The sequence below is a fragment of the Lepus europaeus genome, chromosome 6, assembly GCF_033115175.1.
Source record: "Lepus europaeus isolate LE1 chromosome 6, mLepTim1.pri, whole genome shotgun sequence".
Lineage (NCBI taxonomy): Eukaryota > Metazoa > Chordata > Mammalia > Lagomorpha > Leporidae > Lepus > Lepus europaeus.
Genome location: NC_084832.1, coordinates 95672459 through 95686689, shown reverse-complemented (window position 1 = coordinate 95686689; position 14231 = coordinate 95672459). Strand labels below are relative to the sequence as shown.

General features: G+C 38.6%; 1 protein-coding gene across 8 annotated transcripts in view; it reads left to right on the top strand.

Moving 5' to 3' along the window:
• Positions 1-14231, top strand: part of WNK1 (WNK lysine deficient protein kinase 1) — a 161613-nt gene that overhangs the window by 96817 nt on the left and 50565 nt on the right. For all 8 annotated transcript variants that reach the window (XM_062194619.1, XM_062194613.1, XM_062194614.1 and 5 more), the window contains exons 5-6: positions 9861-9949; positions 13442-13661. In XM_062194619.1, coding sequence (XP_062050603.1) covers positions 9861-9949; positions 13442-13661 — 309 coding nt within the window. The remainder of the gene's footprint in view (positions 1-9860; positions 9950-13441; positions 13662-14231) is intronic.

Sequence of the window (14231 nt, the reverse complement as noted above, 5' to 3'; positions counted from 1 at the left end):
CAAGAATATCTCCTTAAATGAAAGAAGACTTTGATGTTAAGTTTAGTAGAACCTGGCACTGTTGCATAGTGGGTACAGCCACTGCCTATAGCGCTGGCATCCCATATGAGCACCCGTTCGAGTCCTGGCTGCTCTACTTCCAATCCAGTTCTCTGTTATGGCCTGGGAAAGCAGTAGAAGATGGTCCAAGTCCTTGTCCCCTGCACCCTTGCGGGAGTCTGAAAGAAGCTCCAGGCTCCTGGCTTTGAATCTGCCCAGCTATGGCCATTGAGGCCATTTAGGGAGTGAGCCAGTGGATGGAAGATCCCCCACCCCCACGCGCGCACTCACAAGCCTCTGCCCCACCCCCCACCCCACCCCCCACCCCCCGGTAATCCTGCCTTTCAAATAAATAAGTAAATCTTAAAAAAAAAGAAGAGGAAGAAGAACCTAGAAAGACTATTACCACTGTTCCTTTTTCTTAATATACTGTTTAACCTTTTAGTTGTTGAGTGGTTTTGTTTTTTGGGTTTTGTTTTGTTTTTGTTTTAAGATTTATTTATTTGAAAGACAGAGTTACAGAGAGATATCTTCCATCTGCTAGTTCACTCCCCGTATAGCCACAGGTCAGGACTAGCCAGGCTGGAGCCAGGAGCTTCATCCGTATAGCCACAGGTCAGGACTAGCCAGGCTGGAGCCAGGAGCTTCATCCAGGCGTCCCATATGAGTCCCGGGACCCAAGTACTTGGGCCATCTTCTACTGCTTTCCCAGGCCATAGCAGAGAGCTGGGTCAGATGCTAGCACTGCAGGCAGCGGCTTTATCCACTATACCACAGTGCTGGCCCCAGAAATAAAGGATCTTTAGCCCAGGCATTTGGCCATGCAGATAAGCCGCCAGTTAACGTGCCCTGATTCCATATTGGAGAGCTTGGGTTCAAGTTCTGGTTCTGCTCTGGATTCCAGCGTCCTGCTAACACAGACCCTTGGAGACAGAGGTGATAACTCAAGTAGTTAATTCCCAGCCACCCACTGGTTGAGTTCCCAGCTCCTTTCTTCATCCTGTTTCAACTCTCTACAACTTCCTTCTGCACTGCCGCTGCTTCTCTCAAATAAAATTAAAATATTTGTGAAAACAAGAGTAAAATGCAAACATAATGGAGCCTGCATTATGTTGAAAGTTAAGCTGCGCTGCCTGCAACTCCAGCATCCCATGTGGATGCCGGTTTGTCACCCAGCTGCTCCATTTCCCATCCAGCTCCCTGCCATTGCACCTGGGAAGGCAGCAGAAGATGACCCAAATACTTGAGACCTTGACACCCATGTTGGGGACCCAGATGGAGTTCCTGGCTTCTGGCTTTGGCCTGGCCCAGCCTTGGCCATTGCAACCATTTGGGGAATGAACCAGTAGATAGATCTTATTCTCTCTTTCTGTCTCCCCACCTCTCTCTGACTCTATCAAAGAAATCTCTTAGAAAATGAAACAAAGTATAAGAAAAAAAAAGTCACTAATCTTTAACATTATACACTAAAACAAATCTTAACATTTCTTTCTTTACCTGCTGGTTTGTTCATTTTTTGTTGAACTTTTCCTTAAGGTGGAAAAAAATCTGAAGATAAATTACTTAGGAGATCTGGGCAGTAGCAGAAGTGTAAGACTGGTGTTACAGTTTAGGGCCATATGTAAAGGTTCATAATCCTTGTCTAACAGAGGAAAAAAAATAGTTAAAATGCTACATCTGTGATCTTGATCCAGTTACTTTCAAAATCTATGCCACTGGTAATGAGAAGGTCCAAATCGGAGTGGTAATGGATTTAGCACAACCTTTGTTTGCTATTAAAAAAAACCACAACACACAATGGCATCAGCTTTTTTTTTTTTTTTCCCACAAAGGATAGTGCATATGAGGTTGGAGCAGCATAAGCTTTCATGTGTGCAAAGAGTAATGGCCTTGGGCTCATGAGGCAAGGTAATTTCTTTTGATAGAGTAAGCTCAGTTTGGTAGGGTGTTTGAAGAGGCTTGTTTTTCAGTAGGATCATAAGGTATGTTCAAATTCCTGTAAATTAATGGTTCATACCAGTAAGAATCTGGCTGAATCCAGCCCCTTAGCAACCAAGTTAGAAATAATGAGGATTTTTAATTACTTTGTTTGTGTAATTTGACTTTGTCACTGATTCCATCAGCCTTTGGATTGCAGAGTTTGAACATTGTTTCTGGGACAAACAGAATTAAAGCTGTTAGGGTAAAATTCCTTTTAGTTTTATATAACAGATTGCAATTAAGCCATTTCCACCCCTCCCCCTTTCTTTTTTATAGAAACAAATGAGACTGATTGCTGATTGGAGTTTGAAAGTTGAGGAAACCTTTGTATTTATTTCTTTATCAGTTAGAATTTTTTTATGCTAACTATTTTTTGATAGTATTTACATGCTAAATGCTCAAAGATTCATATAGTTAGTTTATAATTGCTGCTTTCTCATAATGGACTATATATTTGATTTGAGGTATATGGAACTTAATTGGCTAAAATAAAAAGAAATAAAGAATTTTTGTTGCTTGAAATGTGCATTAAATATTTAGTGTACAAATAATCCATTTGACTGGACTTATTGGAGGGTAGGAAGAATATTTTTGTCAGTGGAAACATTTATTAGTATTCAGTGAACAAGTAACCAGTTTGGAATTAATTTTGAAGAGGTAAGGATAGAGATGTAGGTAGAAGTTAGATTTTAAGGGGTTTTTGTACCACATTAAAGAAATTAAAAGCACAAAAACATGGACTGGAAATAACTAGACACTGGGTAATCTGTGTTCTAGTATTTGTTTTACTTTGAGTAGGCCATTACCTACTGGAATAAATATACTTACCTTATTCTAGGTGCTGATGATAATACAATATTATCTAGTAGATGGCTGATACCTATTACTTTAGACTTCATATTTACCAGTTGATTTTGTGAATCTACCTTTGATGTAGCATTACTCTCTTTGGGCCACAATTGTCTCATTTGAACAAGAGGGGATTCTTAGGTTCTTTATAAATGTGTCATCCTTTGACCATCCTACAGATGTGAAAAACCTAACCATTTTTGAACAACATGATGTGAGTTAAATGATCTCAGGTGATTGGAAGTGGTTATGTGTCACATGTTAAATGCAATCAAATTGTTGAGCTAGTCACACTGTAAAACAGAAATTTGAGATGGAGAGATTGGAAATAATGAAGCCCATCTTAAATTGATCTAAGCTTAAAGAGATGAAATGTTAGTAATCAGGATTTTTTACATCACACTTGTTGCAGTTTGTTACATTTCTGGTCATAATTGTAACGCATAAAAAGGAAAGATTTTGAGAGGTTAGGATCTTTTGGCTGCTGAGGAATACTAGGAATGCTCATAGCAGAACCATTTATTAGCTGTTTTTAACATTTGTCTATTTGGAGAGTTAATAGAGAATAATAGTACTTAAAAGTGTGGAAAAACCATCTAAGAGTGACTAAGGTTTTTATTCTTTTCTACTGAAAAGAAGAGAAATTCAGAGATAGACACTGATTTGAGAGAAAGAGGAATTAGTTTAGCTATGTACACTGCTACTTGTTATGTATATGATATATATAAAAAATTTGATTTATTGTAAATGTTGCTCTTTACAGAATCTAGGTATTTATACCTTCAGATACCTTTGTCCAAATAAATATGGTATCCCAACGTGGTTCGCTTATTTCTTGCCCAGTAGAGTTAAAAACCTATCCACATCTTTTTATCTGATGGACCTTATGAAACAGGAAACAAGGCACCTGCTTTCTATTTCATTGATTTAACCAAGCTTACTCCTAAACAGGATTGTTTATAGGTTTAAGTTAAAGTTGTGCTACATTTTTGCCTAATACCTGACATTCTAGACTACTTCTCTAGCAGAGATGAACTGTGTTGAGCAAGAGATCCGTGGCAGCTGCTTTGAGAAATAGCCTGTTGGAATTAGTAGTATTTCCAAACTTTTAGAGTAGAAGTATTCCTACCAAATAGCTTCTAAGCCCTTACTTATGCTACAAGAATGGTAATACAATTTGCCTTAATATCACCACTTTTCAGTTGAGTTTAAGGGGAGTGGTCCAGTTCATACAAACTCAGTATATAGTACACTGTATTGTGATTGTGATTCCTTGTCTAGTGTCCTTGTGGGTATATATTCCAAGTTTATACTTTGTGTATTGAACCCAATCTCAACACCCCTCACCCTTTAAAAACAAAAAAGGCGTAGTTTCAACATGATTTAGAGTGAAAGCAGTGTTTCAGTAAATGAATTTCAGTTAAACATACAGTTAAGTCTCCAAGACAGCTTTTGCTGACAAGGAGGCAGAACTTGTGGACAAAGTAGGTGGAGCTTTGAATAAGTGAAAAGTCTCAGTTTTGCTGTCCAGGGATCTATTGGTATTGGAGAAGTAGAAGAAGGAACAGTAGGCAGAATAATTTTCCTGCTGTTCAGCATGTAGTTTTTTTAATAGGGCAAATCAAGAATAAGTAGGTTGTTGGCAGTGCAAAGCAAACTCATGTCGAAGAGTTGGACAAGCATGGCTGTTGTTATACAAGAAACTGTGCTTCAGTCTGACTTTGCTGTCTGCCTTTCTTATGCTGTGGGCTAATTTATTTTGTTAATTTATATCTTACCTATTTCTCTTCTAACTATAACAAGTATATTTTGTCTTTTCTAATGGATTTTACAAAGAAAGATTTTTGCTCTGTATTTGTCATTGTAAATTCTCATTGCTGCTGCTGTCTTCAAAAGGACTGTATAAATGAGGTGGGTAAGAAATTCTAATATATATAAAGTTTATATTGTAGTCTTTTTGCTGATATATATGTAAATATTTAAATATGAAGTTTCAGTTAAAGTATTGAAATTGTTTATTTCAGAGTGCTTTAAAAATACAAGGGACTTCAAAAAATTCATGGAAATTTTGAGTAAAAAATATGAGCTTATTGGTGTAAAACTTTTTGAAATCTATGCATAGTTTTTTGATAATATGCATTTTCTATCAAATTTTTTACCAAATATTTTTTGAACTACAATAAATTCCTACGTTTCATTCCATTTTCTGCAGACTTTTTAAAGTATCCTATTTGTTAAAATTATGTAGTTAATGTATACTGTGTTCTTTCTGAGAAAGAAATGAGCTTTTTTCTCCTCTGAATGGTTAAGAAAAGCTTTATATTCATCAAATGTTTCCCTAAAACATTTGAAAATTAAAGTTTTAAGAAGCCAAAATGTTGGCACTTTAGAGCTAGAGGGTTGAACCAGAAACTTCTGTATTATGACTCACAGAGTGTGTAACATGTATGTATGTATTTTTGTAATTTAAGTCCAAATAAAGCAACATACTGACAAATGTTTATATCAACTCTTGAAGTGCCCTATGCAGTCACAATTGTTAAATTTTGTAAACCATTTAATATTGTGTATAAGTGACCTTTCATTTTTTGTTTGGTTTAAGAGAATAATTTTATATAATACTGAAAATATCTTTTTTTTAACTTTTATTTAATAAATATAAATTTCCAAAGTACAACTTTTGGACTATAGCAGCTTTTCCCCCCCATAACCACCCTCCTACCCACAACCATCCAATACTGAAAATATCTTAAATGAGCATGTATTAGGTATGCAAGAAGTACTTATGTTTAGTTAGGAGAATTAAGCGACCATTCCAATTGAAAAATCAAATAAATAAATGGTACTACTGTGTAAAGAGAGATCTTGTAAATTACAAAAGTAAGGCAGGAATATTGGCAGAGCCAATGGATTGATGGCTCCAGAAAAATAGAGAAGGTTTTATGTCCTTAACAAACTTTAGTTTTGTTCAAAGAGTAGCCTGGTTTATTCACAGTACTTTTCTTTCCTGTTTTGTGTATTTTCAGCCTCATACAGAATAATTGGGTAATGCTTTGCCTTTACTGGTTAGAACAGGATTAACTGGGGCTAACTTGGAGAGTAAAGAGAAAGGGGTGACTTTTTGCTTGGGTTTACCTTGATCGGTATATGAAATAGGAAGTAAGGTGAGGTGTCAGTTATAAAAAATACATTTGAGTTCTTACCTTTTAAGAAAAGACTATGAGTGTGTGATGAGTATATAAAAATTGTTTCTTTTTAAATAGCTTTCTATTTTATGTCCCAGATGACTTTCCTGTAGGTCACTTTCAGGGTCATTGAAGTTTCATATTCATTCCATACACTTTCAATTACTCATTTTTTATTATACAATCCCTCTATATTCTCCTCAAATTATTCAGAATACCTGTGCCAGGTTATTTTGGTATTCTGACTTCTTTGTGGTAACTGACTGTTGGAATTTCTTGGCACATTCTTCAGTATCTAAGTGGGTAGCACTAAGCATTCTTAATCTTTTAATATCAACTACTGGACTGATAAGATGTATAGCAGCTTTATTTGTTACCTTGGCACTTATGGCACATTTTTAGGTGGCAGTGGCAACTCACTGTGTTGCGTAGCACTGGTGTGGAGTTGACTGTACCTAAATCTTGACTACAGGGTGAGAAAACAGGATGATCAAGTAAGATTTGAGGTTATATCATGTACAGTTACTGATTTATTGTATCTTCTGTCTTTTTCAATTAGTATTCCTGTTTGGAAATAGGAATTATTTTCAGTAGAGCCATGTGTGGATATATGTTTGGGTGGTTAAGATTATAAGAAGATTATTAAGGATAATTGAGGATGAAAGGATCATACAAAATTTTACTTCCTTTTAACCTTATGCTTTATTATCTTTGGTGATTGTCTTCTAACTCAGAGGTGGCCATGGTTCAACAAAGCTTAGTAATTCAGGGTTTAGTAATTTAGTGGGTGCATTTTGGTACAGCAGGTTAGCTACTTGAAATGTCAACATTGCAAATTGAAACATCATTTCTAATCCTGGCTTTTATGCTTCCAGTCCAGCCCCCTGCTTATGGGCCTGGAAAAGGAGCAGATGATGGCCCAGATATTTGGGCTATTGCTTCCCACATGGGAGATTCAGATGGAGTTCTGGGTTCCTGGCTTCATAATATCCCAGCCCTAGCTGTTGCAGCCATTTGGTGAATGAACCAGTAGATAGGAAATCTCTCCTTTTCTCTCTGTCACTGCCTTTCAAATAAATAAATCTTATAAAAAAGTGCTTTCAGTCTAGACATCTGATTCAAATTTCTACTTATTGGACAGAGAATCTGAAGCTCAGAACTGTTTTCACTTGTTCAATTTGCACCAAATTCAAATCTTATATTGTTAAGTCCTCTTTCCTCTTTTGAACGTGCCAATGCTAGATCAAAACAGTTCTATCATTATATATTTTATTAATTTAATATATGGATTTTTACTGCCAGTAGGCCAAACACATTTCCCCCAAAATGTATGAGCTTATGGAAGAAGGATGATTTTTCTTCATTAGATTCTGTGTTCACTTTAGTCACTTCTCTATAATATTCAAACTATCATAAGTCCAACTATGTATGACGGTCTAATTTGACCAAAGAACAATCTTTCAGATAATTTTTTTGTTAGTAATAAATGTTCTATAAACTTAATATACAAGAGGCATTCAGAAAGTCCATGGAGAGGGGGCGGCACTGTGGTGTTATAGGTTAAGCCTCTGCCTACAGTGCTGACAATCCCATATGAGCACTGGTTCAAGTCCCAGCTGCTCCACTTCTGATCCAGCTCCCTGCTGATGTGCCTGGGAAAGCAGTGGCAGATGGCCCAATTCCTTGGGTGCCTGCACCCACATAGGAGACTGGTTTTGGCCTGGCACAGCCCTGGCCGTTGCAGCCATTTGGGGAGTGGACGAACAAATGGAAGATTTCTTTCTCTCTCTCTCCCCCCCCCTTCTCTCTTTCTCTCTCTCTCTCTGCCTTTCAAATAAATAAATCCTGGAAAAAAAAAAGTGCATGGAAAATACATACTATAACAATTGTACATGGATTTCAACTTTTTTGCATCAAAACAAACTTATTTCCATTTTCCACAAACTTTTTGAAGTCCCCTCGTGCTGCATTTTAGATGGTTCTTCCCATTATTTTTATAAATGACCTTTCAAAAAATCATGCGACAGGGCCCAGTGCTCTGGTGTAGTGAGTTAAGCTGCTACCTGCAGTGCCAACATCCCAAATGGACTCTGGTTAGAGTCTTGGCTACTCCACTTCCAATCCAGCTCTCTGCTGATGTGCCTGGGAAAGCAGCAGAAGATGGCCCAAGAGCCTGGGCCCCTGCACCTATGTGGGAGACCCAGAAAAAGCTTTTGACTCCTAGCTTTGGATCAGCCCAGCTCTGGCCATTGCAGTCATCTGGGGAGTGAACCAGAAGATGGAAGATCTGTTTCTTCCTCTCTCTCGCTCCCTGTCTTTCAGATAAATAAATAAATTATTTAAAAAATTCTAAAATTATGCAGATTTACAAGCTTATCATAGAAAACTGAAAACAAATATAAAAATAATCCATTTTTCTACTGCCAGAGAACTTTTTTCGTATACAGCATCTATTTATATTATTAAGTTTGAAATATCACACATCTCTTATTTAAGTGATCTTTTACGTCAAGAATATTGTTTCCTTGTTATTAAAATTAAAAAAAAAGTTTTTGGAAAAATGAAATTGGAAGACAATTCAAGGCGGTGTGTGTGGTCTGTAAGCCACCACTTAGGACATCAACATTCTACACCAGAGTACCTGGGTCCAATTACTGGCTCCCATATCTGATTCCAGCTTTAAAAGGAAGAAAAAAAGGAAATGTTTAAAAAGGTAATTCTGTTTTGGTGCAAACAGTTTTGAAATCCATGGATATCAGGCGTCTTCCAAAAGTCCATGAAAAAATGTGTGTTACTGCATTAACTGCATGGATTTCAAAATATTTTTGCAGCAAAATAAGCTTATCTTTTAATTCTATTTTCCATAACTTTTTGAAGTTACCCTCTCATGTGAAAACAAGGGTAAGTTGGGATTCGAAAAAATAAGAGAATTGAAGAAAATCTCAATAGTGATCTTTGTAGTCATTTTCAGATACAAAGTTTTAAAATGCATGTTTTAATTTTAGGATCAGCCCTATAGTTTCTTGCTGTGAAGTTAGCCCTCAAGATAGAATTCTCCAGGTCATGACTATGGAATGATATAATGAGTAATTGATGAGAATTATTCCATGTTGGATACGACTCTGGTATTTAAAACTTTGGAGATAATGATTTTGTGTATGCCAGTTTCCCTATAGGTTCCAGTGGAATGTGTAAAACTGGGTAGAGCTCTGAATTCTAGTATACAAATGTGTGAATTTCAAATTTTTGCACCCCAAAATAGACTTAACTTTTTTGAATATTTAAAAAAAAAATGTATTTGAAAGGCAGAGTTACAGAGAGAGAGAGAGAGTCAGAGGTCTTCCATCCACTGGTCCACTCCCCAATTGGCCGCAAGGCCGGAGCTAAGCTGTGCCGATCAGGAGCCAGGAGCGAGGAGCTTCCTCTGGGTCTCCTATGCAGGTTCAGGGGCTCAGGGACTTGGGCCACCCTCTGCTGCCTTCCCAGGCTGTAGCAGAGTGCTGGATTGGAAGTAGAGCAGCCGAGACTTGAACTGGCACCCATATGGTATGCTGGCACTGAAGGTGGCAGCTTTAACTGGTATGCCACAGCGCTGTGCCTCCCCCCACCCCGCCTTGTTTGCTTTTGAGAAGCTAAATTGACCACCACACCACCCTTCCTGACCTTGGCTGAGTAAGCTCCTGTAGGCAAGTCAGAAAAAAGCTAGGATGATAAGAAGGTAACCTACTAGAACCTTAATTGGAAAGTTAAAACTCAAAGGCACTGCTGTTATTAATGTGTTTCTGTGGCTATTTTTATGGTTTTCAGGGAGTAAAGCCAGCCAGTTTTGACAAAGTAGCAATTCCCGAAGTAAAGGAAATTATTGAAGGATGCATAAGGCAAAACAAAGATGAAAGGTAAGTTGCCTCTTTCGTAACTAACATTTATTTATTATTAGTTTTTTGTTTTGTTTTTTTTTTGACAGGCGGAGTGGACAGTGAGAGAGAGAGAGACAGAGAGGCCGTTGGTTCACAATCCAATGGCCGCCGCGGCCAGCGAGCTGTGGCCGGCGCACCACGCTGATCCAAAGGCAGGAGCCAGGTGCTTCTCCTAGTCTCCCATGGGGTGCAGGGCCCAAGCACTTGGGCCATCCTCCACTGCACTCCCTGGCCAAGCAGAGAGCTGACCTGGAAGAGGGACAACTGGGACAGAATCCGGTGCCCCAACCGGGACTAGAACCCAGTGTGCCGGCGCCGCAAGGCAGAGGATTAGCCTAGTGAGCCGCAGTGCCAGCCTGTAACTAATATTTAATACTTGGGATTAGGTTATCCATTTATGCCATGTAACTTTTTTTTAAATGGGTTCTGTCTACTGGGGTTATTCAGATTCAGTACAATGGAACATAGTAAAAATGTTGTTGGGAGGTAGGCGTTTGGCCTAAAGCTTAAAATGTAAGTTATGCCTACTCCCTCATTGGAATACCCCAGTTCAACCCCTGGCTCTGGCTCCTGATTGCAGCATGCTGCTAATACAAATAGTGGGAGACATCATTGATTGCTCAAGTAATTGGATTCCTGCCGTTCATGTGACAGACCTGGATTGTGTTCATGGCTTTGACTCCTGAGCCATTGCAGGCATTTGGGGAGTAAAGCAGCAGATGGGAGTACTTTCCCCATCCTCTCTGCTTCTCAAATATTTTAAAAAATTAAATTTTTTGCCAGCGCCACGGCTCAATAGGCTAATCTTCCGCCTGCGGCGGCAGCACACCAGGTTCTCGTCCCGGTCGGGGCGCCGCATTCTGTCCCGGTTGCCGCTCTTCCAGGCCAGCTCTCTGCTGTGGCCCGGGAGTGCAGTGGAGGATGGCCCAAGTCCTTGGGCCCTGCACCCATATGGAAGACCGGGAGATGCACCTGGCTCCTGGCTTCAGATCAGCGCGGTGTGCCGGCCGCAGCGTGACAGCCACAGCAGCCACTGGGGAGTGAACCAACGGAAAAGGAAGACCTTTCTCTCTCTCCCTCTCTCTCACTGTCCACTCTGCCTGTCAAAAAAAGATTTTTTTAAAGATTTATTATTTATTTGCAAGTCAGAGTTACAGAGAGAGAGGAGAGGCAGAGAGAGAGAGAGGGAGAGGTCTTCCATCCGATGGTTCATTCCCAAATTGGCCGCAATGGCCAGAGCTGCGCCGATCCGAAGCCAAGAGCCAGGAGCTTCTTCTGAGTCTCCCACTCAGGTGCAGGGGCCCAGGCACTTGGACCATCTGCTGCTGCTTTCCCAGGCCATAGCAGAGAGCTGGATTCGAAGTGGAACAGCCAGGTCTCGAACCAGTGCTTATATGGGATGTCGGCGCTTCAGGCCAGGGCATTAACCTGCGGCGCCACAGCGCCAGCCCCTTAAAAAATTAATTTTTAAAAAGTATGGTTTGGTGGAGCTTAAAGCAGAACCGCTTTAAACAAAGCTATTGCATTCAATATGAGTTATTGCATCATGATTGTGAACATGAATAGTCTCTAAGGGACCAGTGCTGTGGCGTAGCGGGTAAAGCTGGCCCCTACAGTGCTGGCATCTCATATGTGCACCAGTTCTTACATAACTACAGTTGACTTTAAAAAGTCAAGATTTTTTTCTGCCTTTTGGACTTCTTTACCTTTGGGTAAACAACAAAGGATCAGATCTAATGATAGATTTAAATAAAATTTAAATGAAAAATGATATATTGGGGCTAGTGCTGTGGCGCAGCGGGTTAAAGCCCTGGCCTGAAGCGCCGGCATCCCATATGGGTGCCAGTTTGAGTCCCGGCTGCTCCACTTCTGATCCAGCTCTCTGCTATGTCCTGGGAAAGCAATAGGAGAAGGCCCAAGTCCTTGGGCCCTGCACCTGTGTGGGAGACCCAAAAGAAGCTCCTGGCTCCTGGCCTCGGATTGGCGCAGCCTCCGGCTTTGCGGCCATTTGGATCCTTGCTTAGCCATGTTTACTAACTGAGGACTTTTTTCAGAGGTGTGACAAGAATCTGATTTGCCCTATAGCTGATTCATCACCCATTTAGGCATGGGAAGGGGCCAGGGTCTGTTTTTGAAAGACAGTCCACTTTTATCATCTCCTTATGTATTCCAGCGAGAAAAAAATAGGCTAGCTAATAAAAATATAAGGTGTAAATTGAACATATTCTACCTCCTGAAGATTGAGAACAATTAGGTGTATCATTCATTAATTCTATATCTTTTACTTTTCCATTCTCATATTTTTATAACTTTGTTATTTGGAAGAGCTTAGCATGATAATCTTTAAGGCTTTTTAATAGAAATTTGTTTGAGTTTCTATTTTTGTATACACTGAATTCTTAAATCTCTTTCAGAACTTTTGTTATAATCAAAGGAATGTTTTGAGTCTCAGAACGTGTTATTCTCTCTTTTCTGGATGGCACAGTTAATTAAATTACTGGTATTTTGAAACCATTTCTTTTTAAAGAAGATTGTTCTGTAATTGTACTTCTTGCCTAGTATACAAATTCTTGAAAAGAGGAATTGAAAGATTTTACTGCAGTAAAAAAAAAGGTTATTACTGTAGAAGGCACCAAACTAGAAATCATTTTGATTCATTTACAGTGAATTTTTTTGATTCATTTACAATAAATAGGATTCTCAACCTCTCTGAACATCCATTCCTAATCATCAGGAGTTGATATTTTGTTTGGTGTTGGTCAGTGATCAGACTGGATTATACTCAGGAAGGGTTTTTATTACTTAGTGTTACATAAATGATTATGTGATATCTTTGTTATTCTATGCATGCTTGCCATTACTGATACACTGTTCTTTTAAGATGTATTTATTTATTTATTTGAAACAGAGAGGGAGAGGAAGAGAGAGAGAGATCTTCCATCCACTGGTTTACTCCCCAAATGACCACAATGGCCAGAGCTTGGCATGTCTGAAGCCAGGAGCTTCTTCCAGATCTCCCACATGGGTACAGGGGCCCAAGCACTTGGGCCATCTTCTGCTGCTGTCCCAGGCATACTAACAGGGAGGTGGATCAAAAGTGAAGCCGCCAGGACTCCAACCAGCATCCATATGGGATGCCAGCACTGTAGGTGGCAGCTTTATCTGCTATGCCACAGTGCTGGCCCCTACTAGTACACTATTGATCAATGAGATTAAATCATTGGATTTAAGTGTTATTTCAGTGAACTCTTATTCACAAATATGAGATTTTTGGATATTCTATAACTTGAGAATAAAATTCTGTAGTAACTATCCAAATAGTACAGTATAGGAGTGATTTAAAATTATTTTCTTTCTTTTCACAACCTTTTTTTTCTTATGAATAAAATTAATCAGCCACATTTGAAGATTATCTTTTCAAACTAATGGAGTTTTGTTTTTGTTTTTTTTCTTTCTCCCCTTTTTTGAAAGATATTCCATCAAAGACCTCCTGAACCATGCCTTCTTCCAGGAGGAAACAGGAGTACGAGTAGAATTAGCAGAAGAAGATGATGGAGAAAAGATAGCTATTAAGTTATGGCTACGTATTGAAGATATTAAGAAACTAAAGGGCAAATACAAAGACAATGAAGCTATTGAGTTTTCCTTTGACTTGGAGAGAGATGTGCCAGAAGATGTTGCTCAAGAAATGGTAAATTGACATTAATCAGCCATTTTAAAACTAATGTAGCACTGATATTATTGAGAAAAAAGTAAATTATACAGTGGTGTGTGACATCATTGGCATGTAATTATGTTGGCCCCAAATACAAGCTTTGAATAGTGAGACTTTGCTTTATCACCCTTGTTTATACTTTTTTCTATTGTTTGATAATGGATGTTAAATTTTATAATTACTGATAATACATATAATATAATATATAAATATATGTAGTTATATAAAGAGCTAGGAGCTTCTTTACTAAAGTTATTTTTGAGAGAATATATACATATGAATGTATATATGGGGTAGATGAAAGAGAGGAAGATGAAAGAGAGGAAAAGTTAAAATGCATTCTGGAGTCATTTTGAAAGTCTATGAGACTGACTGCTAATTTGTATAAAAACTCTCCAGTTTGAATGATGTTATGTTTTTAAATATTGGTTTGCTTTTGATCAGTCATTGGATAAACCTTATACAAATAGCCATAGGATGATATATTGTTTTTACTTTGAAGGGAGTTTTCAGGATCAGTTATTAGTGGGCTTCTTTTGATGTATC